At 47.9% G+C, this 27,391-nt stretch overlaps 1 protein-coding gene across 1 annotated transcript in view; it reads left to right on the forward strand.

Annotated features, from left to right (window-relative positions):
- LOC144772845 (resistin-like) overlaps nt 1-27,391 on the forward strand; it is a 41,003-nt gene that overhangs the window by 11,502 nt on the left and 2,110 nt on the right. The window contains exon 2 of the mRNA XM_078657467.1: nt 1,633-1,710. Coding sequence (XP_078513593.1) covers nt 1,633-1,710 — 78 coding nt within the window. The remainder of the gene's footprint in view (nt 1-1,632; nt 1,711-27,391) is intronic.

The raw sequence follows: 27,391 nt of genomic DNA on the forward strand, positions 1-27,391 counted from the left end.
CTGTTGCACTCTCTGGAGTGGGAATAGTAATTTGTACTCCTACGCTATCCAACTCTTTCCCTACTGTTGCACTCTCTGGAGTGGGAATAGTAATTTTTACCCCTACGCTATCCAACGCTTTCCATACTGTTGCACTCTCTGGAGTGGGAATAGTAATTTGTACCTCTACGCTATGCAACGCTTTACCTACTGTTGCACTAGCTGGAGTGGTAATAGTAATTTTTACCCCTACGCTATCCAACTCTTTCCCTACTGTTGCACTCTCTAGAGTGGGAATAGTAATTTTTACCCCTACGCTATCCAACGCTTTCCCTACTGTTGCACTCATTGGAGTTGTTACAGTAAATTTAAACCTCTTGCTATCCTACGGTAAAAATATTGTATATGTTTTGTTAATAATATGTTAATATTTATATATATATATATTAAAAATAACTTAATTTTTTTAAAGTTACATTAATTATTTTTTAATGTTACGTTTATTTAAGTATTTTAAATAAGTTAAAATTAATTTTATTTATTATTATATTACTTTTAAATTACATTTCAGACATTTAAAAAATTCGATATTTTGACAGTCTATATTTTTTACACTCGATATTTTGGAGTCGATATTTTTGTACTTACCTGTTTGAAGATAGGAAGTCGATATTTTGGCAGTTGATATTTTTACCTCGATATTTTGTCCTCTCGATATTTTGACTGTCGATATTCTGTCAGTGATCCGTCTCACTCATATGCTTAAGATAGCACAATGTCACAATAAATGTGCAAAGGATGTCATCGATGGACCACTATTAGGTCTATGCAACTCAGAATGCCACTAGGAATGCTCATAAAAGATGTTCAAATGACCATGACATGCCATTGGATAGCGCACCCTTGACCTGTCGCCAGCCCCTCTGCCAACCCTCCACCGCCACACACTAGTCATAAACATACATAAAGTTGCAGTGGCGTAACGCAAAATGATATCTCCCCTGCAGAATGTGATGAGGGCCACCTGATCTCCCATATTCCCTTGCCTTGGTCTGAATGGGGGTCCCCTTAAACGGTTGGGGGTCCCTGGCGGGCTTCCCCCCCTTGCGCTGCAAGGGTTGCAGGAGCCTGTGTAAACCCCCTGAGTCCGGCAGATACATCAGTATATGCATTCGCACACTGTGTTTCACAAATTCTCACTCACATGCACACCAGCTCCTCACATATATATCTGCAGGTGGCAGTGTGAGGAGAGGGACACAATGGCTTATTCACACTCTGCCCCTCCCTGCCCTTCTCCACTCATTGGCTGCCATGTAAAGAGGTAAGCCAATGAGAAGAGGAAGAGGTGAGATATGAAAAGTTGTCCTCAACATGTGTTCAGGTGAATATAGTGAGAGTAGCAGACCAGCCTCTTCGTACTTGTCTGGCAGAGCACTGACGCTAGGTGGTCACCGCTTGGTAGGCACACACGCATTGTCCTCCACAGTACAATACCCTTGATTAATATGTGCACATCTTCACACCCACCTACATGCACTCTCTTCCTCCATGTTTCCTATGCTCTCCCAGCACTCTCACCTATCCACTATGCTTTGCAGAGTTAAAGATGATCTTCTGTCATTCAGATGTTTTTCTTGTTTTTAATTCTAGCATCTACCATTTTGGAACAAGCCAAAACAGAATGTATGGAAGTCAATGCCCCTGGAGCCCTGGCATCCTGCCCTTCAGGTGAGAAGTCCCTCTTTGTTTCCGAAGCATTTACTTGTCACAGACCTGGGGTTGTACCCTTTCACTTCACAGGGTGCACCAATGGCCTAGTACACCAGCATCCTCCCCAAAATCCCAGAGCTTTTCTGTAGACAATAGTGGTACTTAGTCCTAGAGAAGGTCGAATTCCTCCACAGCTGAGGCCTCTTTTCTCAGAAGAGGCTGTCAGAGGAGGCTGCTGAAAAAGTCTAGCAGAGGAGGCTGGCCAAAAAGGCTAGCAGAGGAAGTTAGGAGAAGAATGTAGATGAAGAAACTAGCACTAGAGCAGGGCTCACAAACCTTTTCTCAAGGGTCGAAATGCACTGTCTTGAGTATTTTTCAGGGGCCACACAGATAACCCTGGTGGGTTGAACATGGCATGGTGGGGAGTTTGGTGGAAAAATTCTACACCTTAAAGTAAAACCATGCATGACACTCACATAGTACATCTTTTAAATGAAATGTTCAAAAGATTGAGAGAATGATGCATTATGAAACAAACATGTGGATAGGTTTGAAATGTAACCATTCCAAAAGATATTCAACTAATTCTTAGGGAATGTGCACCTTGTGATATTAACCACACACATTGGTGTAAGAATGAACACTTTTAAAAATGCTTTTTATTCTGATAAAGAGTAGCGGTCAGATTAGGGACTTAATGCTTTTTGATTATTAGATATTGCTGGCAATGTTGGAAAAACGTCAATTAAATTAATATTGAAAGACAAAGATGGAAAGTAGCTGAGGTATAACTGGTTCCGTCATATGATATATGAAAAGATTCAGGGGCTTATTTATGAGCCCTTGCTTCACTTTTGCGGCGTCGGTGCGTCACTTGTTGTGACGCACCAGTTTGGTAAAAAATGTACCATGTTGCGTCATGTTTACAAAGTGATGCATCTAGGTAGATGTGCCACTTTGTCAGATCTGTCACTTTGTAAACCTCTCCGCTACATTATACCTGTGCCAGGTATAATGTATGCAGGATGGGCGTTCCGACGCAAGTAAGCCTTGAAAAAGTGACCCAGTAAAATCTATGAGATTTCACTGCGCCACTTCTAAGAAGCAAATGCGTCAATATCTTACGCCTGCCTCACAGCAGGGGTAAGACTGACTTAGGTCCATTGAAATGGGACTTGCCCATGTTAAATGACCCATTGCTGAAGTTGCGTCACTTTTGTGACACACTCCTGCAATGCATCATTTTTGAGTCTCAGATACGTCAGAAATACTGACGTATTTGTAACTCTTTGTGACATGATGCGTCATATTGTAAATATGACGCATCCAGCTTGTCGCAAGGAGGGTGCAATGAAAAGTGACGTATCGCTGTTTTCAGCAAGTGATGCATCACTTTTCATAAAGGAGGCCCTCAGTGGAGAAGGCATGCAGAGTATTCTCCAGTGTGCAAGAGTTGCCGTGCAAGGCTCCCAATCTTGATGCTACACAAGGAATGTCACTCTGATTTGAAGACTACTTAGTGAATTTAGAACTGTAAGTACAAAGGCAAACAGAATGAAGATAAAGTATTTCCCAAAGCACAGAGTTTACAAGCTAATTTTACACTTCATGACCGCAATTAATTTCCTGTACTCTGGAACTTTTTTCAGAAAGTGTAAGTCTCAAGAGGTGATACAGATGTACATCAGTCAGTGTCTTTCTTAGTTTATTATTTTTAGGAATGGCCATCCTGGAAAAAGAACACTCGATTACATATGTGGAACCAAACAAACACAGTTGTTTTCTATGCCAAAGTAAAAAGAAGAGGGAATTTTTCAGAGGGCACACTTTGGCAGAAATCTTCTGGTTCCTTCCCCAAGAAAGCAGGCTCAAACACAGAGCTGTATTGCATGTCAATTAGTTCCATCTCAGCTTGTGCACTTTTCAAACCTAAAAGTTCAACAGCTTCAAGATTCCTTGCACTAACCATCCACTGATTTTTCACAAGCCTGAAAAGTGGAGTGAGAACTCTAAACTGAGAAAATCGCCTCTTAATGTCCCCATAAATTTCCTCCAGATAAGCACACATAATGAGACTCAGCAATATTTGAAATGTAACCATTCCAAAAGATATTCAACTAATTCTTAGAGAATGTGCACCTTGTGATATTAACCACACACATTGGTGTAAGAATGAACACTTTTAAAAATGCTTTTTATTCTGATAAAGATTAGCGGTCAGATTAGGTACTTAATGCATTTTGATTATAAGATATTGCTGGCAATGTTGGAAAAACGTCAATTAAATTAATATTGAAAGACATAGATGGAAAGTAGCTGAGGTATAACTGGTTCCGTCATATGATATATGAAAAGATTTAGGGGCTTATTTATGAGCCCTTGCTTCACTTTTGCGCCGTCGGTGCGTCACTTTTTGTGACGCACCAGCGATGTAAAACGTTTACCATGTTGCGTCATATTTACAAAGTGACGCATCTAGGTAGATGCGTCACTTTGTCAGATCTGTCACTTTGTAAACCTCTGCGCCACATTATACCTGTGCCAGGTATAATGTATGCAGGGTGGGCGTTCCGACGCAAGTAAGCCTTGAAAAAGTGACCGAGTAAAATCTATGAGATTTCACTGCGCCACTTCTAAGAAGCAAATGCGTCAATACCTTACGCCTGCCTCACAGCAGGCGTAAGACTGACTTAGGTCCATTGAAATGGGACTTGCCCATGTTAAATGACCAATTGCTGAAGTTGCGTCACTTTTGTGACACACTCCAGCAAAGCATAATTTTTGAGTCTACAGATACGTCAGAAATACTGACGTATCTGTAACTCTTTGTGACATGATGCGTCATATTGTAAATATGACGCATCCAGCATGTCGCAAGGAGGGTGCAATAAAAAGTGACGTATCGCAGTTTTCAGCAAGTGATGCGTCACTTTTCATAAATGAGGCCCTCAGAGGAGAAGGCATGCAGAGTATTCTCCAGTGTGCAAGAGTTGCCGTGCAAGGCTCCCAATCTTGATGCTACACAAGGAATGTCACTCTGATTTGAAGTCTACTTAATGAATTTAGAACTGTAAGTACAAAGGCAAACAGAATGAAGGTATAGTATTTCCCAAAGCACAGAGTTTACAAGCTAATTTTACACTTCATGACCGCAATTAATTTCCTGTACTCTGGAACTTTTTTCAGAAAGTGTAAGCCTCAAGAGGTGATACAGATGTTCATCAGTCAGTGTCTTTCTTAGTTTATTATTTTTAGGAATGGCCATTCTGGAAAAAGAACACTCGATTACGTATGTGGAGCCAAACAAACACAGTTGTTTTCTATGCCAAAGTAAAAAGAAGAGGGAATTTTTCAGAGGGCACACTTTGGCAAAAATCTTCTGGTTCCTTCCCCAAGAAAGCAGGCTCAAACATACAGCTGTATCGCATGTCAATTAGTTCCATCTCAGCTTGTGCACTTTTCAAACCTAGAAGTTCAACAGCTTCAAGATTCCTTGCACTAACCATCCACTGATTTTTCACAAGCCTGAAAAGTGGGGTGAGAACTCTAAACTGAGAAAATCGCCTCTTAATGTCCCCATAAATTTCCTCCAGATAAGCACACATAATGAGACTCAGCAATATTTCTTGAGCTTCCTCATCCCTCTGGGTTTAAAGCCTGCAATTTAGGAAAGTGTGTAAGATCACTGTCTTCCAGCTGCTTTTTGAACAGGTCACGTTTACTTTCGAAAGAATATATATAGCACTCACCATTGAGAATACACGTTTCTGTCTACCTTGATGTACCAGATTGAAGAGTGATGAAATGTGAGAAAATGTCACTCAGAAAATGGAGCATGGTGAGCCATTGGAAGTCGGACAGTTCTGGGAAGGTCTGTCCTTGACTGGTTAAAAATTGTTTAATTTCTGGAAGCAAAGTAATAAATATTTCTAGAAGTCTACCCTTGCTCAACTACCTTACTTTGTCGTTCAACAACAGGTCTGCATATCCAGTTTCTGTATCCTTCAGCAATAATTTAAAAAGTCTTTGGTTGAGTGTGTTTGCTTGAATAGAATTGGAAATTCTTTCTACCCGCTTCATTACATCATTTAGTTATCCTAGTTTTATTTTTGTGTACAATGCATCCTGAAGGATTATGCAATGATAACCAATGAATGTGGGTGATGGAAGTTTTTTCTTAACAGCGATACAAAGCCCCTCTCATGTCCAATCATTGCAGGTACTCCATCTGTAGAAATACTTACAAGATTGTTAAATGTCAGGTGATGAGATTCAAAGAAATTGCACATGCTGTTCAATACATACTGTCTTCTTGTATGACAATGAAATTGCAAAAGGCAGAGGAGCTCTCCCATTGAAATGATTGCTTTTTCCAAATAGCTCACCCAAACCATTAATTGAGCCACATGTTACGTTATGTTAATAAATTCTTGATGAAGAGCTACTGCTCGCCTCAGGAAGAGCATCTCGGCTCTGAGACGACAGACAGATGGAGAAGCAGCCATTAGAACAGTCCGTTCTTGAGATGTTTTTAAAACCAGGGAAATCAGTGCATGCCTGGATGAACACGTGGAGCCTGTTACAGTGGTAGGGAGTGAGATATGAAAATGCTCGGCCACCATACCTGGACGTTTGAATATGCAGAGGGCACAAAAGAAGTTGATTCTTTGATCTAAGATTTTCTTGGGAGATAAAGGGTGAGTTTATCCTGAAAATATTTGGGTCCATTTCCTGACAAGGCTTTTTGAGTCAGGCAGAGTAATTTGAACAATGCTCTTTTCTTCATGTGTGAAGGGCTCTGAGAAATGGGACTGAAGTTGTACCAGGTGGTACTTTATTAACTAAAAGAGCGGCAGTGTTTTGAACCATCTGTATTTTGGATAGAAGGGACTCATTAGACACTACAACATAAGCATTTCCAGAATCAAGGCGGCTGAGTATCAAAGCTTGGATAAGGGTTTTTTGAGAGCTCAGTGGAATCCATTGAAAAATCCTCCTGAGAAGGTGCATTGTCCCAAAAGACATGCCACAGGTGGACATAACCTGGTCTTTCATTGATAGCTTCTTATCTAGCATTATACCCAGATTTTTGACTGTGTCTCTGGGAGACGGAGCAGGGCCAGCATTCATCATCAGTCCAGTGGAGCTGAGCTTTGCCAAACAGAAGGATCTCTGTTTCATCTCCATTTATATTAAGGGTCATCCAAATGGCAACTTTTGCATGCAGACAATAAAAGGATGTATAATATTCTCAATGTTACTACCGTAGGAAAAAGGTATCCTCCACATATGAAAGTATTTCAAACCCACAGGACTTGACAACCTGTGCAAGGAGAGCAACATAGATGTTAAAGAGCTTGGGGCTCAAGGCAGAGCCATGGGTACCCTCTTGTCCAAGTAAAGGGTTTTGGGTTGACGGTGGCCAATGGAAATCGTTCGAGCCCTGTCTTTGAAAAAGTCTATGAACCAATTAAGGGCAATGCCCTGAAACCCTATCGCATAGAGGAATTGAATCAAGATAGAATGTGAAGTGGTATCGAACCCCAGTGACAGGGAAAGAAAAACCATCATAGATGGTTTTCTGGCATCCAAAGATAGACTAAGTGAGTCTGCTACCGCTAAAAGGGCAGTCTCGTTACTATGGGAGGATCAAAAGCCAGATTGAGAGGCATCCAGCAGATGGTAGTTCTCCAAATAGAAGAAGAGCTGTTTGTTTAGTTAGGACTCTAAACCTTTGCCTATCAGAGGGAGGAGAGACATAGGGCAATATTTCTTCAGCTCCTTAGAATCAGCATGAAGATTTTTTAAAATGGGTGTAACATGGGCAGCTTTCCATTGTTGAGGGACAGTTGCTAGGGTCAGAGATTTGGTGCACAAAGATGTAACGGTGGGCACAAGAAGGGTGGAAATGGTAGCTATAAATGTGTGGAACACAAATTGGAGGGAGAACTAGATTTGATGTTTGTCAGCAAGTCCAGCAGCTGATTTTGGGTAATGGGCTCAAACCTTTCAAACACTACTAAAGTGTCATTACAGGTAGGGTATTTAGGACAGGCGTATGTTGGCAAAGTAGAATTGGTATGGAAACTATAATAGATATTCTCTATTTTAGTTTGGAAGCGGGTGGCTAAAGTATCGCAGAGTGTCTGACAGGCAGGGATGGATGAGGCACAGGCATGTGGTTTAGTAAAGTCATTTAGGATCTTAAATCATTATTTTGCACAATTTCCCGCTTGATCAATTCTACTGATGCTGTGGTGTCAACGTACTGTCCTAATTTTGCTATGATAAGCTACTACCACTAATTTGCACTGATGTTCGTCCAAGTCATCTTTTGAGGTCCTCCATTTTTGTTCCAGTCTTTTGCTATTTGATTTGTCAGTTCTCAATTCAGCTGTGTACCAAGGAGCATTGACTCAGCAGATTTTGGGGGTTTGTAATTTAAGGGGGGGCAACTATGTCAAGAGACTGGGAAAAGGAATCTTGAAACATGGCTAATGCAGAGTTAATATCATGTGAGTTATCTACATTGGGAGATTGGAGAGTAGATTGAAAACCTTCCAAAGTGATCTGCTTACATGGTCTTGATGTCAAACAATTTACTGTTTTAGGTATTGTAAAGAGCGCCCTAGTAGGGATTTGAAAGTTGATCAGAAAATGATCAGTCCAGGTTAAAGGTTCATAAATTTCAGCCTGAGGGTCTGAAGATAGAGAAAATGAGGTCCAAAGTGTGGTCGGTCGCGTGTGTAGGACCTGTCTTTATCAAGTGAAGGTCAAGAATTTCAAGGTTGGACAGCAGGATGGATACGTCCAAGTCAGTGGCTATGTCTACATGATAATTGAAATCCCAGATCAAAAGAAAGAAAGTTCCGTGTGGATAGCATGTGAGGTGCTATTTGTTCTGTTAATTTAAAGCCAAATCTTTTTGGGGGGCCAGGCTGGGAGGGGGGGATATACTAAATCACCTTTCCATATGTGGCCATTGGGGGTTTCAAGTTTAAATACCGCTATCTCCGCTCAGTCAATAGGTGCAGAGTCAATGATTTCCACTTTAGGGGAACCCCCGGAAGGCCATGAAATGGTCCACCTCCTGGCTTTGATTCCATGTCCAGTCTGACTAGTTTGTAATTGTCTGGAAATACAGTGGGAATGCAGGGAAGTGCTAGAGAGTGGAGCCAGGTTTCCGTAATAAAGCATAAGTCTGGCTTTAGGTGTGTAAGTAAGTCACATATTTCTATTCCATGTTTATGGATGGACCTAGCATTACAGGAGAGACTTTTTATTGAAGAAGGACTAGACTTTGGCACAATAGGTGAGCGATTAGTTTGAGAGGCAGAAATAGTTTGGAATGTTAGGCCACAATCCAGGAGAGATAGGGCTCTCTCTGTTGCAGAAGGCAAGGTTGCGTGACCAATGGAACAGAAGAATTTACATGTGTCGGAAGAAAATGGCCCATTCAGACAGAGTTAAGGCTTGCAGGAGCAGTGCATACAACTGATCCGAAGTTTCTTGATTTAATTGCTGTCATGAAATTTCCTTAATAAGAGGTTTACCTCTGGGGGCATAAATGCAGGGGTTGTTAGGGTGCGGATGGGCGCATTTGGGGACAGACGGGCTTGTCTTTCGCATGACTTTGGGGCTTTGGTGATGCAGCTGCTGTGCACGTCTGCTGGGCAGCTGCGACAGGCTCTCTATTTATGCAAATAGAGCAAAACAGCTAGATCACAGGCATCCTAAAATGGTGCCTGCCACGGTGAAACTGCACAAAAAGAATCCTCCTTAACTCCCTCCACGCAATCAGCAATGAACAGTGTAGTGGCAGACTGGGGAGCACAAGAAACAGAGTGTTGATAGAAATTGCGAGTAGAGGTAGCGTGTATACCAGTGGGGCAGAAAATATGCAAGAAGTGAAATTTAAAAGGGAATGAACCTGTCATTCAATATTAGGTAGGGTGCTGGGCTTCACATAAGTGCAATAAAAACTGTTAAAACCTCAGCGAGGAGACATATAGACCTGTAGAGTTGCTTCTGGACTAGTGTTTCCACTGCGCTTCGGTGCCAGGCTCTCTATTTATGCACATCGAACAAAACAGCTAGACCACAGCCGTCCTAAAATGGTGGCCGCCAAGGTAAAACTACAAAAAAGAATCTCCCTCAACTCCCTCCGCACATTCAGCAATAAACAGTGCTGTGGCAGAAATTAGGGGTTTGGGCACAAGAAGTAGAGTGTTGACAGAAAATGGTGAGTAAATCTGTTGACTCATCAGTGCTAGAGAAATGGGGCATTTTGAGTGCATTAATTGCCTGTTCTAGAACATTGTCACCCAGTGACTCAATTCTATGTGCGCATGTTGAATGAGACAGTTGTTATGCCCCTATTCCTTCATAATATTAGAATTATTATAATAGTTGGAAAATAAAATGTTTGCTGCCAAAAGAAAACATTTCGTAACCAGCTCTACCTCTGTAAATGTTTTTTTAATGCTTTGCAAGCGAGCACCATATTTTGAAAGATGCTTCAATTACAGCCTCAGATTTTTCCATCTGACACAGAAAGAGCTTTTGTTGGGATAAAAGGGCTTGCTTCAGTGATACCACTTTCGCAGAATGCAGTTTTGAGGATATTCTGATTTTTTTCTGTGAAGTCAGAATGCCAGGTTTTGCAATGCCGCGTCGTGTTCGATATTTTGAGGACATTAATCTTTTCCCTGCAAAGGAGACAAGTGGCGTTCTCATTTGGGCATTCCACAAAAATATATTTTTCGTCCCACGAAGGCTGGAACAGACTGTTGTTCACTCTGTATGGATCTGGTTCTTTTGGAAGCCTTTGTTACTGAGCAGTATGCCATTTCTGTTGGGTTCCATTTGAACACTGGCAGGAAAACAGAATGTGTTCATGACCAATTACACAACCTCATCTCACGACTGATGGCACAACCACGTATCACACAACGAATTAGGTGACACTTGTGTGCTGCTACTTGGGAGTACATATTTAAAAATAAACTGTGGTGTTAAAAAATATTGAAATGCCGACATTTAGGGCCCCATTGCAATGCCAGTCAAACGAGCATCTGACCAGCATTGTGTCGAAAACGGGACCACCCGACAAGGAGTTTGCGTCCCGCTTCCCTAATTAAGATGCAACCTCCTTCACAGCGTTCAGAAAGTGCATATTTCCTATTCCTATTGCGTCTTGTGCTGCGGGCTGCAGCACCAGCCACAATAGAAAAATCCGTCGGCGTTGTAATCCCGACGGCGGAGCCGAGCCTGGCTCTGCTGCAATTTGGGGATTGCATTTCCACCCGCTGCCCCGACAGCTATGTGAGCCTGCCGGAAGCGGAGCGGAATTCCAGCATGGGTTTCCCTCCGACCACCAGTATCTTAATATGGCGGTCGGGCGGAAACCTCTGATAAGCTGCTGAATGCCTTTCCGCCCAACATCAAAATAGGGCCCTTAGTGTTCAATTCTAACTGCATGTATTGAAAGGGCCCTATTTGCACATATTTAGATGAATTAATGCATTTAAGCTTATAACTAGATAATATTGATTCACAAATGGTACATCTTGCCATCACATTTCTCATGTACCAGCATCCCTGCCTGAGAGCATTAGTGGAATGAAGAAAGAAAAAACATGAGACCAACCCTACTCAGCCCTGCCAAGTACCATGCGTCAGGCGCTAGCCTAACGCTTTTCAGTGTGGTGGTCCGCATCACTGCACTGAAATGCATTGTCACACATTTAAAGAGGATCTGCTGTGTGCTGTAGCACTGTTATGAGCACCTCCACTGACTGTACAAAGCTCTTAGCAGTGCTTGGGGATGGCTCAGCTCGCAACTGGTAGTGGCCACAATGTTTCAGGATACAGAGGCAATTTAAATTTGCTAACGTCGTCACATCAGAGTCTTTAGTCTCATGATGTCATGATTTTCCCACACACCTGTAGGAGGGCCGTCTGTCTATGGCGCAAGCGCAGCACAGTTGTTTGGCAGCCAGCGTGACTAGCCAGGAGCTTGCTGCAACTTGAACCGCAAGGCCATCGTAATCATGATTCAGACCGTGGCTGAAGTCGGGGAAGACAGAAACTGCTTTGTATTGCAGCCATTTATTAAAGTAGCCTCCATGGATCTGAGGTTAGAAATCCACACACGCTTCATCGTAGGTAGTTGTGGCTCAGAAGTGGTCCGGTCCAGTCTTGTTGGGGATTCATTGGATTCTCCACTGGGCTGTCCCTCATGACAGGCTGCCCTTCGAAACGACAACAGCAGCAAGCGAGGGCCAGGCCCAACGCAAGGGGAGTTATCAGCACCTTTGTGATTTTTCAGGTGTACCACACAGTTAATGGTCACTCGGGGCAACTCAAGCCTGAAACCAACCTTTTCTTGGCCCCACAAGTGGCGGTGCCTGTGCCCATGGTGGTCAAAGTGGGCTCAGCCCAATGCTTTCACCTTATGCCACTCTCTGTGGGCCTACCTGCTGCTGCATCAGTCGTTTCCCAAGCCCATTCCTGCTCCAGCCTGCCTGTTCTCACTGTCGCAGGCCAAGCTTAGCACACTGTACTCTGGTCAGCCTAAACAGGACTTCACCGAAGTACACTCCGGTTCTGCCAGCCCTGATGGTGTCAAAGCGGAACAGCTGCATGGCAACCAGTACTGAGGCGCCGCACTTCTGGACACAATAATGTCAGGTGAGTTCCACACTCACTTTATTTCTCCACTGTAATATTATGTTTTTTATTTAGACTACACGGCTTCCCTCCTAGGAAGCTGTATTATGCATAAACATATACATAAAGATGAAGCACCAGTGTGCTAGGGGCACTCTACTTAAACCAACGTGAAGCTACATCATCAAATACAAATTTAATTCCTCAAAATTATTTAAACTATTGTAACACCGTTGCATATTTCAGAAAGTGATGGCTCATTACCAGGAAGGAAGGCAGCAGACACAGTAATCCACAGCACTGAATTGTCACTCTTAGCTTGTACCTTACTTGAGGGACAAATATGAAAAAAGTGCAGGCAGTCACGTCAGACAGTTTGTCCTGTTATTAGAAAGTAGGTGAAAGCCACTCTTGTTAAGTGCTCACCTGGGCACAGAGTGTGCATGGCTGTTTATTAGAAGTCAAGATGCATGATTATTATTATTTACTATTGGGTCTCACTGCTACCATTTACTCCTATGACCTATGCCTGCCATTTAACCCATAGTGATATAAACTATTCTGACCACAATGCATGCACCCTTGCATCGTGACACAAGAGTGTCTGTGTTGGCGCTAGGCAGCCAGAACTGTGCCAGCTACAGGAACGCAGAACTGTGCCATATCTTAGTACACATGGCATATTTCTGTTCTATCTCTTTGACACAAGGCAGCACCTTCCCTTTCTGCACTGCGTCAAAGTTTAGTAAATCTACCCCCTTGTATGGGCCCTGATCTCTCAGTTCTTGGCACCAACAAACCTGTCAGACAGAAGTCACAGTTCACTCAAGTGGGAATAGAGGAGGGCTTCTGCAACAATACCTGACAAACTTTTCCGAACAAGAGTTCACATATATTGGGATTACACCTGCCCACCCTGGAAGAATTATTTCCACAAGTCCTCAGGCACACGACACATATCAAAGAAGAATGCCCAATTGTTTGACAAGGTGAACTACCTTATTAAGTGAATGGCCCGCATACTATAATAACTTGTGTTTTTAGAGTGCTTCATACTGAACTCTTGCTGTTTCTAAACACTATGCCTGACAGATGAACAATTTCAGTGGAATTCTGTTAGGTTTCATCACAAACCACACCTCACTTTTGCAACTGCCAGATAATTTCATGTTGCTTATTTTGGTGCGGCAAACATTTTCATTGAGATCTTGTTTCAAAAAGAAAATAGGTCACCACTTATCACAAGTAGGATTGCCACTTTTCCCAGAACAAAATACTGGCCAAATGTTTTAAGATTCTGCATAGTCCTGGGCATGACATTTAAATAGGACTTGATAAAAAAATTGTCCAAATTCACTTTTAACATGGCTTTGCTACCATTGCCTATCAGGTATGGATTATGAAGCGATAGTGCACATTTTTAAGCACTTTCTTCCTATGTTTGGTGGTTTAAGAATTGTGGCCAACACCTGCAAATGTCCACAGGATGACTTGGGCAACAGATTAGCAACTTTCTAAAACTTGCATTTCTTACAAAGCTGAATTAAATTTGACTTGGGCATCAAATTGAGATTAATGCAAGAATCATTTTGATACCTTGAAGTATCAACTTTAGTAGACCCATTCAGAAGTTAGCACAGCTTTGTTGTTAGCTTGTATCTCTGTACTCGCCAATTGGGCTACTAACATTTCCTGACAATTAGGGGTTTTACTGTTAGGCATATAAATATTTATTTATTTCATAAGTTATTCCACAGAGGAGTAACTACAAGTCACTGGAATGTATATTCCAAGGGTGAACCGTAGGCATCCTGAGAGTGGTGTCTGTGATTTACCAACATCTCACAGTCGAAGTCAAAAGAGAAAGGCCATGGATTGCCAGAGGATGTGAATTGGAGGAGAGATGGGCCCAACACTATCATGCATCAGCCTGTTGCCTGGCAGTCCTGCAGAGATAGCTGACAAAAGCAGGAAACTGGTTTTGAGCTCCCTCTATTTCTCCATCATTAACCTGGTGAGACTGACATTGGATTTTCACAGCCCTTCCATGTGAGCTACTGAGATCTGCACGGGAGCCTACATGGGGAATGTATGTACACATGTGGTATGTCTAAAGCACAAAACTAGCCAAAAGGCAGCAGAGAGAATATCACACCCACAAGCCAACATGAAATCGAACTTCCATCTTAAACTACATGTGCTGTGCTGTGTTTGGCCTGGAGAACCACAAACTCGGGATTCTGAGCATAACAAGTGGGTTCAGGGTTGACTTTAATAATAAGAAGGCATTTCTACCTAAACAAACCCTTTTTAGAAACATCAGGGTAATGAAAGACTGTGAAAAAAACATAACTTTCTAACTTGAACCATGCAGCTGGCATGCAGCTCTTTGATGGCAGTTCATAGCTCACTGTGTAGATTACAATTGCAACTTATGGCCTACGCAGTGACAAACGCAGTAACCCACTGTGATATCCTCATCAAATATTGTTCTTTGGTATGCATGTTACACCCTCTTTGTAGCAGGTATATTAACCCTCTGTGCTACCTTAGATGAGTCAAAACTGCCACTACACAAACCAGTGCTTTTAAAACTGCTGCACTGCTACAAAACAGGGCCTCACTAACGAAAAGGGCCCCCACCATTCCAGCCTCCCAGCAAAATGTCCGATGCCCGGTCCGGCCAGTCTGGCCCTGTAAGTATGATATATGTCACAACTTATCCCTTACATGCAGACTTGCAGAGGCACATTACAGATTCCAATGATGGGGATTAAGTGGAGTTTACATTGAGATGGCTTGAAAGGTCAATGTCCCTCACTGAGGTTTCAGCAGTGTACCTGTGGTTGTGCTAGGGCAGGAGCCAGCCTTTGTATGGGTTCCGTGACAGGAGTAAGATGTATGTGCTCTGCTAGTGAAAAACAAGGCGCTCACTCAGTGAACTATATGACTGTTAAATACAGTGAGGGAAAATATTGGCCCATAAAAGGCAAAAGGCGGAATATGAGATTTTGAGGAGACTAGAAAATGGCTTAACCATTTTTAGCACTAGCACTAGCATTTTTAGCACTCTGCCCCATGACGTAGATGTTGGAAAATCTACGTCATGGGGCAAATATAGGAAAAGCAAACAGTACAATTATGATTAGGCCACGATGAACTGCGTTCAACTTTTCTTACGCAATAACAACATTGCACACCTGAATTTGACACAAACACCTGGTGATTAGGCAGAAGGTTATCAATAGTGCAGCAGGCGTAGTGGCACTGAGTCTGGGCCACTAGGTATCCACTTCAACCAAGTTATTGCTGTATTAGACCACATAATCAGTGAACAGGGATTCATTTGTATTGCTTGCCGCTGCGTCAATGCCCGCTTGCTACGTCACTACAGGTGGTGTGGGGAGATATGTTGCCCTCTCATCTTCTCCAGTTCTGTCAGAGATAATGCTCATGCCTCGTGTGATGAACCAAGCTCATGTTACTTTCGAATGAAACATCTACAATCCGGCCAAAATTGATTTTCAACCTTTTCTAGGATTGTGACAAACAGTGACATCACTTCACATCAATGGAAATCAGATCAGCTCTGCTAGAAACAAGACTCCTATTAACTAGTGTGTTGATTTGTTTTTTAAGTTGGAGGATGTTGCAGTGATCCAAGGCCCCCACAGCCCCTGCCAGCTTTCCAAGCAGCCCCCATAGTGAGAGCCGGCAGGAGCCTGGCATTATATTTGCGTTGTCCCACCGGTTCTCACCAGGGACACCCACAGCAGAGAAATCATTGGGGTCTGCAGGAGGGGCAAAGCCACCATGGCCCCCATGTAACTCCCTCCTCATGTGCAGTGTTGTTGCATGGATTCTACTCAGAAACAGAACTATGCTTGGGACCATAGGACATCAGCAAGTAGGGGCTGAGTCACAATACCACCTCAGTATCAATGGGCCCCAGTTTGACTAGCAATAGTCCCCCTAACCATACCAGGGAGACAAGTCAATTGGCAACCAAGAACACAACACTCTCGACACTCTCAGGGGTCGAGGTAACAGGGCACACCCTTTCGTCCCTCACTCGTACTTGTCCACAATAAGATAACCAGTAGACATGAAGAAAGTTTTGATTATTTATTCAAACTATTGTGCTCTGAAATGCAGTATACATGCACAATTTGAAAATAAATACATTCCAGAAATACTGTTAGCATGGTTAATAATCCAGATACCCTGTAAAACCCTGTCATATTATAGGATATAGGGACCTAAACTCCCCTTCCCTTCTACTAAAGCTAAATGATTATATATAAAATATCTCTGGGGTTGCTGGCAGACCCCATACCTTAGCATTAACAGATGGACGCTCTACATCTCAGCAAGCTCAGTTCTTTTGTCTCAGAACTCCAGTCTCATGTGCATGTTTGTGGCTCATGGAGTAATCTATATGAAAGGACATGTGTGCACATAAGCAACCACTGGATTCTTATGTTATGTCCAGGTGCTAGGGCCTAGCCAGAAAGAACAACAAGGGACATTGTTGTTTGACCTTGTTGGTTGTGTTCAGACTAAATCTCAGGAAAAAAGAACAGAACGTGAAAACATACACAGGTTCTGTGTCAAAGCACAATGTGGCACAAAAGCAAGAATGTTTATATAGTAACGTGTGCAAAAGAAAATGAGGTCTACAATGTGTATAATTAGGCTAACAGAAGGAAAACTACAATGGGCCATGCAGGAAAAACATGACAACCTTTTCATCAATGATGTTATTTCAGATGTTGCAGTGATGTTACCAGTGATGTCGTAGATCATGTCATGAGGGATGTAATAGATAGGGTAATTAGTAGTGCATGACAGGGGAGCGAGTTATAGTTGCTTTAGGGCACAAGGTATGGTTACTTGAGATTATGACTGGTACAATTCTGTGATTTTGTCCATGTAAAATGGTATGTTTTGACTGACATATCTCTCTCACACACACACACATATATAGTTTACACACAGACGGAATCAAACCAAAGTTAGCAGAAAAGTAGTTCAAGTTCTAGTTCTCGGTCGAGAAAGCACCCTTTTGTTATTTGGTCTAAGTTGGTTCTGTCGTTTTTGAGATATTAAAGAAAATCCAAATTTGTATATCTAGAGTTGTGATGCCTATGCCAATATTCACAATCTCATGCAAAATTCTGATTGGCTGCCATTAATTCATCTAGGAAATGTTAGCAACCATATTGGGACTTGGCGGAGGCCGAGTCCCATATAAACTTAAATAAAAAAAAGGGGGTGGGGTAGGAATACCTTGACCCCCTAAGCTTGGTGCTGGGGTCCCCAGGGACCACCCCGGGTCCAAAAAGCATTTTTGTTTATTAATGTTTTGCCGCGAATATTCACAAATTTGTGGCAAAAAGAAAAAAAAACAAGCATGGTCTCCAGCGTTTCTTTAAAACTCAGCCCCGGGTGGGCCAGATCTCGGGGGGATATTTAAATATAAATCGTGGTTTGGGTGCATTCAGCCCCCCTCCCAAAGAACGATCACCAATTCCTCAAGGCAGGCCAATTCAAATTTTATTCGGAGGGGGACTGCAAGGCCCCCTTCCTAGGCTCCCAAGAACTCCGTGGTCCACCACCTCCCCAGGGCCAGAAAAACATTTTGAACGGGGCGAGGGACCACGCTGACCACCCACTTCCTGGGGCAGGCCCCAAGGAACAAAGGAGGGGGTGCCCACCCTTCCTGGAGCCATTAATTGCCTGGGGACTGCCACCCCCCAGGGATGGTACCTGCTATCTGCAGTGGTGCCTACCCTCGGGGGATAGCAGTTTACTTTTGCTTGGCGGAAGCGAGAGCAGACAGTAACTCTGCTCCCAGCGGGCAGGAGCAGGAAAACTGCTCCTGATTGCTGGGAGCTGACTTTTCATCCATTTCCCTGCCCACTATCAAGCAGTCAGGAAAACAGATGAAAGGATTGCTTCTGCATGCAGGAAGGAAACATTTTTGGGTGCTCCCTACGTGCAGAAGGGATGCTAGCTCTTGGTCCTACGGGGGCATTGGTTCTTCTCTCACAGTCCCCATCGCAGCACACTGGGTGCCCTGGGTGGGTTCCAGGGCACCCAAGAGACAGATGCCAGGCCCGGGGTACTAAGCTCTCCGGGGTCAATATCAGTTTGGGGAGGGGAGTCACGCACCCCCTCCCCTTCCATTAATTGGCCGGGCACCAGGGGATGGAGTCACCAGGGATAAAAATCAGCCTTTGGGGGCTGCACAGTGCCCCTTTCCCATCAATTCTTAGCCAGCCACCGGGGTATGGGTTCCCCAGGGCTGAAATTGGCTTGGGGAGAGGAATCCCCTCCTCTATAAAAGGCAATTCCACATTGAAAGTTGATCTGAAATTCTTTGTGGAAGTGAATGCAACATTGATCTATTGGAGCGCAATACGTAGTGACTATTGCGAGTGGGTTATTTCCATGGTTCTCCTTTTAAATTACTACAAGTATTCAAATATGTAAATCACTTAGAAGCTTTACCCATTTGGCCCTGCCCACCCTAGTAGTATGCAAAGGTCTTTCCACCTTTTGCCAGGATGATGGACAGCTTAAGATGTGGCCCCCTCAGTGAGCCTCCCTCTAATTTTGGTGAGGTGTTCTTGATGCCAAGGAATATGAGGACATCTTCATCAAACAAAGAAGCACCTACTCCATTTAGTTAAGAAGAAGGTCCCTTGTTTGGTGGAGATTTACCTCTTTGTAGTCTCCTTGTCTCCATATAGGTATATTCATGTGATCACAGATATCTGGATAAAGACGCACGTGGAGAAATTACATTGTCAAAATGCAACAAGATCACTGGTGACATTTCCTCATAGTCCTTTATGCAGCTGTAGTGTAGAATACGTATTGGACATTGTTGGACAGGCCCCATGACGGGCTCGCTCCCTCCCCGCATGACAGAGCCCCGACACCGGCTCTCCGGGTGCTACCCACAGAACCAACCCGCAACCCGTCCCCTATGGGACGCCTGCTCCCGGATGTCCCTGTGTCACGGGCCCGGGCCACCGTCAGCACCATTGCCCGGCCCAGCCGCCATCTTGGACACGGCCCCACGCGGCCGCGCGGCCTCAGCTCGACCCCAACCCTGGGCCTGGCCAGGCCCCGACATCCCGGCACCACCATCCACCCAGGAGGTGAACGGACCACTTGGCAGGTCAATGGGAGTAAGAAGCGTCGATGGCTCTCCCCCGCCAGGTGCCGATCACCCCCAGCCTCCTCGGGCGCTGGCTCCACCCTCCTGCTGGGTGTCTGGACTCCCTCATCCCAGACCTCCCGACCTCCAGGAGCGAGGGTCCGGACATCAAAGAGCGCCAGACCTATAACTGAGGCAGCCCCAGAACAGGAAGGCAGTTGTATCCTGGAGTCGAGAGACACCGAGAAGAACTCATCCTTGACGGACTGCTGGCGCTGCCGCAGCCCTGCCTTGTGAACTATTGTCCTGCCTGCTGGCGCTGCCGCGGCCTTCTGCACCCTTCATCCTCGTGGGACCTGCTGGCGCTGCCGCGGCCCGTTGCAACCTTCATCCTCGTGGGACCTGCTGGCGCTGCCGCGGCCCGTTCCAACCTTCATCCTCGTGGGACCTGCTGGCGCTGCCGCGGCCCGTTGCAACCTTCATCCTCGGGGGACCTGCCGGCGCTGCCGCGGCCCGTTGTAACCGTCATCCTCGTTGGGACCTGCTGGCGCTGCCGCGGCCCGTTGCCACCTACGATCTCTTTGGGACCTGCTGGCGCTGCCGCGGTCCGATCCATCCGAACGCCGGGCTCGAGGATTGTGAGCTACCGCCGTTTCCACCCCAGTACCCGTAGGTACCAAGACTGTCCCGCTACCCCCTTTCCCTACTAGAGACTAGAACTGAGAGGACCACCGTGTCCTGATCTCCTTGTATCGTACTGCCTCATTTCAAGAACTGCCTATAAAAGGTGTTAATCTGATCTTCGTGTGGTGTCCATCTGTGGGGGGGAAGTTACCTGTCTGTGCGATCGCTGGAGACGGCCCTCACTGGAGGCCTCTCCCCTTGTGCTCGGCCGACCCTCCAGGTCCCCGTCTAACATTGGTGGCCAGTGGCGCGATCCGAACCAACGCGTACCGTACAGACAGTAACTCACCCTACGACTAAACCACAATGACGACCAAAGAGAGCGGATCGGCAGAGAAGTTCCAGATGGAAAAGCTGGAAGAATACAACCACCGAGAGCTAAAACAATTTTGCATGGACTTAGGCATTGCTACCACCGGGCTAAGCACAAAAGAAGACTTCAAAAACGCCCTAGAGGCCTGGACAGAGACGAATACCGCCACCCCCCGGGACCCCGAAGCCCCGGAAGTCAACACCACCCTGACGGAAGATCGGAGAACAGGCCCCTCCCGAGAAGAGATCCAGGAGCGGGAAAAAAATAGACTACACGAGTTAGACTTGGCACGGCTCAAATTAGACGGAGAATTGAAGCTGGCGGAACAAAAAATAAACTTAGAACACTTACGGCTCAGAGAAGAGCGAGAGGAAAAACAGAGACAGAGGGATCTCGAAGAAAAAAGACTGGCATACGAACACGAGTGCAAACTAGCAGAGATAGAAATGCGCAAACTGAACAAAAACCTAGGGGTGCCCGAGCCACCGCGCTCCCCGGGTACTACCGAGCAGAAGGTCCACATCCCCAAGGATGTGGTCCGAGAATACCACCAAAACGACGACATACAGCAGTGGTTCAAGGCCTATGAGATCGCCATGACTGCCCACCGGATCGCTCGAAGTGACTGGGGAGCCGGTCTATGGGGGAGATTCGTCAATGAGGGCCGTGATGCCCTGCTGCAGCTTCCGGACCATCAAATGACGTCCTATGACCACATGAAGGCCGCCCTCCTCAGTCGATATGGGCTGACGCCCGAAATGTACCGCCAGAGGTTCCGCAACTGCACCCGGATCCCAGGTACAACTTGGTTGGAATACGTGAACTATTTCAGCCGAGCCTTCGAGGGATGGATCAAGGGTAACAACGTAGCCACTTACGAACAACTCTTCAATCTCATTGTGTGGGAGCACCTCTCCAACAACTGTTTCGTCGAGCTCAGGCAGCACCTCCTCGACAGTAAATTGACTGAACCACGGCAGCTCGCCACCGAGGCGGATCGGTGGGAGAGCACCCGAGTGGCCCGGAGTGTGCCGAACGAGCAGAACAGAACCAACCAAGGTCATCATCGTCCCCGAGGAGGAGGAGGAGGACAGGGCCGGGGCAGAGACGCTGTCCCAGTCACTCCCGCTAACACCACCCCGCCCCCAGCCGGCCGGGGAAACCCCCCGATGCGCCCGGGTTTCCGAGCCAACGTTACGTGTCATCGATGCCAGCGAGTCGGCCACTATGCCAGTGACCCGACCTGCCCGAAGAACCAGGTTCCCGGGCCCCGCCAGGTGGCGGCCGCCGCCCTAGGAGAAGAACAAGTCTCCGAAGACCCTGAAGCATACGAGTCGGAGCAGTTCGAGTGGGAACCCGCCGCCATGACCCTGGCCTGCCTAGGAGGAAGAGAAATGGTCCCGCGGACTCCCCTGCCCGCCAACACTCGGAAGTACAGCCAATGGGTGAGCATAAATGGGCGCAAGGCCGAGGCACTGCGTGACACCGGGGCCAGTGTGACGGCCGTCCGTTGTCACCTGGTGACCCCAGAACAAATCCTGCCAAACGTGCTTTGCCCCGTCCGATCAGCAGACAATTCGGAGAGCCTGTGTCGGATGGCCTGCGTCCCCTTCGAATGGGGAGGAGTGTCCGGCATGCTAAAAGTAACTGTCCGCGACGATGCCCCCGTGGACTGCCTCCTGGGGAACGATCTCGAGAGCTCCCCGTGGGCAGCTGTTGAAAGAAGAGAGCATCTGGGGATGTTGGGTCTCCCGGACTGGGCGTGCGTGACCACCCGGTCCATGGCCACCCGCACCATCCCTACGCCAGAAGAACCCGAATGGTCAGCACCTCCGCCCTCGATCGCTCCAGAAGAAGACTTCATCCATACCGACCACCCGGAACCCACCCCAGAGGGGTCCGCACAGCCCCCCGAACTTCCCGACCTGGCTCAGTGGCGTCAAGAAGGGGGGCCCACCCAAGAACAATTCCGGCAGGAGCAAAAGACCTGCCCCTCCCTCGAGGGACTGCGACAGCAAGCGCTCGCCCAGGGCCAAGGAGACACCACCGGGGCCCACTGGGTTTATTGGGACAATGATCTCTTGTACAGCGAGCAAAGAATCGCAGAGCTGGGGGCTGGTCGAGTGCTGGTGGTGCCCCTCCACTTCAGAGACTTCCTGTTGAACTTGGCCCATGATGTCCCCCTGGCTGGGCACCTGGGGCAAGACAAAACCTACCACCGCCTGGTGACTCACTTTTTCTGGCCCAAAATGAGAAATGACGTCTCCAACCACTGCCGGTCCTGCCCGACCTGCCAGGCCAGCGGGAAGAGTGGCCGCAAACTCAAGGCACCCCTACAGCCATTCCCAGTGGTGACCACCCCGTTCGAAAGGGTGGGAATAGACATTGTGGGGCCTCTGGACCCCCGAACAGCACAAGGGCATCGCTTCATCCTGGTCCTGGTGGACCACGCCACCCGCTATCCTGAGGCGGTCCCCCTTCGTACTATAACAGCCCCAGTAGTGGGTCGAGCCTTAATGGGGATCTTTTCTCGAGTGGGCTTCCCCCGGGAGGTCGTCAGCGACAGGGGTACGAACTTTATTTCAAAGTATATGAAATCCCTCTGGCAGCAGTGCGGGGTCACCTACCGATTCACAAGCCCCTATCACCCCCAGGGAAACGGACTGGTTGAACGGTTCAACCGCACTCTCAAGGGGATGATCATGGGACTAGAAGAACCCCTACGCCGCCAGTGGGACGTGCTACTACCGTGCCTCCTCTTCGCCTACCGAGAAGTCCCCCAGAAGTCCCTCGGCTTCAGCCCCTTCGAACTCCTGTACGGACACCTCGTTCGCGGGCCTCTCAGCCTAGTGAAGGAGGAATGGGAAATGGCCCCCCTGAAGACCCCTCCAGACGTCTACAAGTACCTCCTGACCCTCCGCAATCAGACCCGGCGGTTCAGGGAGATCGCCAAAGCCAATCTTGAGGCCAGTCAAGAGGACATGAAGAAGTGGTACGATCAACATGCCTCCTCCATCGAGTTTGAACCGGGTCAACAGGTATGGGTGATGTCCCCCATCGAACCGTGCGCCTTGCAGGACAAATGGACGGGGCCCTTCAAGGTGATCGAGCGCAAGAGCCCCGTCACCTATCTCATCGACCTGGAGTCCCCCCGGAACCCCCTCCGGGTGCTCCACGCCAACAGACTCAAACCACACTTCGCGCGCTCAGAGCTCAGCCTGCTGATGGCTACCGACAGTGGCGCAGAAAGAGACTCCGAGCCCCTCCCTGACCTACTGAGGTCCCGTGAAAGAGATGGTTCGGTGGACGGGGTCCGACTCTCCGAGGCCCTGACCCCGGAGCAGCGTCAAGATTGTCGGGCCCTCCTGCTACCGTTCGCAAACCTGTTTTCTCTCGCACCCGGAGTCACCTCCTGGTGCCTGCACGACGTGCACACTGGGGACAGTCCTCCTGTCCAACACCGGGCGTACCGAGTACCGGATCGGGTACGTACCTGCATCCAAGAAGAAGTCTCCAAGATGCTCGCCCTCGGAGTCATCGAACCTTCGGACAGTCCCTGGGCCAGCCCGGTCGTCCTGGTCCCCAAGGCCGCGACCCCGGGCACCACACCTGAACTCCGATTCTGCATCGACTATCGGGGTCTGAACGCGGTCACCCGAACCGACGCTCACCCTATCCCCCGAGCAGATGAACTAGTCGACCGCATGGGGGCAGCCCGCTACCTAAGCATCTTCGACCTAACAGCGGGCTACTGGCAAATCGGCCTCACCCCCAGGGCCCAAGAACCATCCGCTTTCTCCACCCCGGATGGGCACTACCATTTCAGAGTGATGCCATTCGGCATGAAGAACGCTCCAGCCACTTTCCAAAGACTGGTGAACCAGGTGTTGGCGGGCCTCGAAGAATTCAGCGCCGCCTACCTGGACGACATCGCAGTATACAGCCGCCACTGGACAGACCACCTCCACCACCTCCGAGAAGTCCTGCAGGCCCTCCAACAGGCCGGCCTCACAATAAAGGCCAGCAAGTGCCAAATCGGCCAGGGGTCCGTGACCTACCTCGGACACCAAGTGGGGAGCGGTCTGGTGGCCCCCCTTCAACTCAAGGTAGCTGCCATTCAGTCCTGGCAACCCCCCGAAACACAAACAGAGGTCCGAGCCTTTCTGGGACTCACCGGATACTACCGGCGGTTCGTGAAGGACTATGGCAGCCTTGTGGGGCCCCTCACGGAACTCACGTCTAAGAACCACCCCAAAAGAGTCAACTGGACGCCCGACTGTCAAGCGGCCTTCGAGAAGCTGAAGGCCGCCATGTGCACCGCTCCTGTGCTCCAGGCCCCCGACTACAGCCGCGAGTTCATCGTTCAGACCGATGCCTCCGACCATGGTATTGGGGCCGTCCTCTCCCAACTGAACCCCGAGGGAGTCGACCAACCAGTGGCCTTCATCAGCAGACGCCTACTGCCCCGAGAGCAGCGCTGGAGCACTATTGAATGGGAGGCCTTCGCTGTAGTGTGGGCCCTCAAGAAGCTCCGGCCTTACCTCTTCGGAACCCACTTCCGGGTACAAACAGACCATCGGCCCCTGCAATGGCTAATGCAAATGCGGGGGGAGAATCCCAAACTATTGAGATGGTCCATCTCCCTGCAGGGGATGGACTTCACTGTGGAACATCGCCCTGGCCAAGACCACGCCAACGCGGATGGCCTGTCCCGCTTTTTCCGCCTCGACGAGGAGAGTCCCCAGGAGGATGGGTGACTCTCCCCGCCTTCAGCTGGGGGGACGCATGTTGGACAGGCCCCATGACGGGCTCGCTCCCTCCCCGCATGACAGAGCCCCGACACCGGCTCTCCGGGTGCTACCCACAGAACCAACCCGCAACCCGTCCCCTATGGGACGCCTGCTCCCGGATGTCCCTGTGTCACGGGCCCGGGCCACCGTCAGCACCATTGCCCGGCCCAGCCGCCATCTTGGACACGGCCCCACGCGGCCGCGCGGCCTCAGCTCGACCCCAACCCTGGGCCTGGCCAGGCCCCGACATCCCGGCACCACCATCCACCCAGGAGGTGAACGGACCACTTGGCAGGTCAATGGGAGTAAGAAGCGTCGATGGCTCTCCCCCGCCAGGTGCCGATCACCCCCAGCCTCCTCGGGCGCTGGCTCCACCCTCCTGCTGGGTGTCTGGACTCCCTCATCCCAGACCTCCCGACCTCCAGGAGCGAGGGTCCGGACATCAAAGAGCGCCAGACCTATAACTGAGGCAGCCCCAGAACAGGAAGGCAGTTGTATCCTGGAGTCAAGAGACACCGAGAAGAACTCATCCTTGACGGACTGCTGGCGCTGCCGCAGCCCTGCCTTGTGAACTATTGTCCTGCCTGCTGGCGCTGCCGCGGCCTTCTGCACCCTTCATCCTCGTGGGACCTGCTGGCGCTGCCGCGGCCCGTTGCAACCTTCATCCTCGTGGGACCTGCTGGCGCTGCCGCGGCCCGTTCCAACCTTCATCCTCGTGGGACCTGCTGGCGCTGCCGCGGCCCGTTGCAACCTTCATCCTCGGGGGACCTGCCGGCGCTGCCGCGGCCCGTTGTAACCGTCATCCTCGTTGGGACCTGCTGGCGCTGCCGCGGCCCGTTGCCACCTATGATCTCTTCGGGACCTGCTGGCGCTGCCGCGGTCCGATCCATCCGAACGCCGGGCTCGAGGATTGTGAGCTACCACCGTTTCCACCCCAGTACCCGTAGGTACCAAGACTGTCCCGCTACCCCCTTTCCCTACTAGAGACTAGAACTGAGAGGACCACCGTGTCCTGATCTCCTTGTATCGTACTGCCTCATTTCAAGAACTGCCTATAAAAGGTGTTAATCTGATCTTCGTGTGGTGTCCATCTGTGGGGGGGAAGTTACCTGTCTGTGCGATCGCTGGAGACGGCCCTCACTGGAGGCCTCTCCCCTTGTGCTCGGCCAACCCTCCAGGTCCCCGTCTAACAGACATTTACCCAACGAGGTAACACTTAGTAAATAACCGGTACAAAGAGTTCAACTTACATAGATATTTCGTGTAAAGCTGTGGTCTCTTGATGGATAAAGGGGAAGGTGCGGGTCCATTGTGGCCCAGTTAATCACACAACTACTGACACACCCACACAGACACTTAGATACCCACTCACACACTAAGGCACACGCACACCCACTGACAGACCCACTCCAACACTGGTTTTGAATTGTATTGTAATTGCCTTTATATAGCACTTACCACCCCTGACGATGAGTTGAAGTGCTTTTTCTGCGAGTAGCACGCTACTCCCGAACCCATAAAGGATTAGTGTTGAATTAGTAGAGTGAAATTTGAAAGTAATTTGAGTGGTAGATAGTTTAGTCAGTTATTTGGATTCAGAAGGATAGAAGAGGGAAAAAGGTTTGCATTTATCTAGCGCTTTTTACCCCTGATGGGGTGTTGAAGCGCTTTTTTCAGCGAGTAGCACGCTACTCCGGAACCCATAAAGGATTAGTGTTGAATTAGTATAGTGAAATATGAAAGTAATTTTAGTGGTGGATAGGTTAGTCAGTTATTTGGATTGAAAAGGATAGCGGAGGGATAGAAGAAGGAAAAAGATTTGCAATGATATAGTGCTTGTTACCCCTGATTGGGTGATAAAGCACTTTTTTGGCGAGTAGCACGCTACCCCGGAACCCATAAGGATTAGTGGTGAATTAGTATAGTGAAATATGAAAGTGTTTTGAGTGGTGGATAGGTTAGTCAGTTATTAGGATTCAGAAGGATAGCGGAGGGATAGAAGAGGGAAAAAGGTTTGAATTTATATAGTGCTTGTTGTGATGGGGCCCGCACCTTTACCTAGCCTTTCAGCAA

This window comes from Lissotriton helveticus, chromosome 1_1 (genome assembly GCF_964261635.1).
Source record: "Lissotriton helveticus chromosome 1_1, aLisHel1.1, whole genome shotgun sequence".
Lineage (NCBI taxonomy): Eukaryota > Metazoa > Chordata > Amphibia > Caudata > Salamandridae > Lissotriton > Lissotriton helveticus.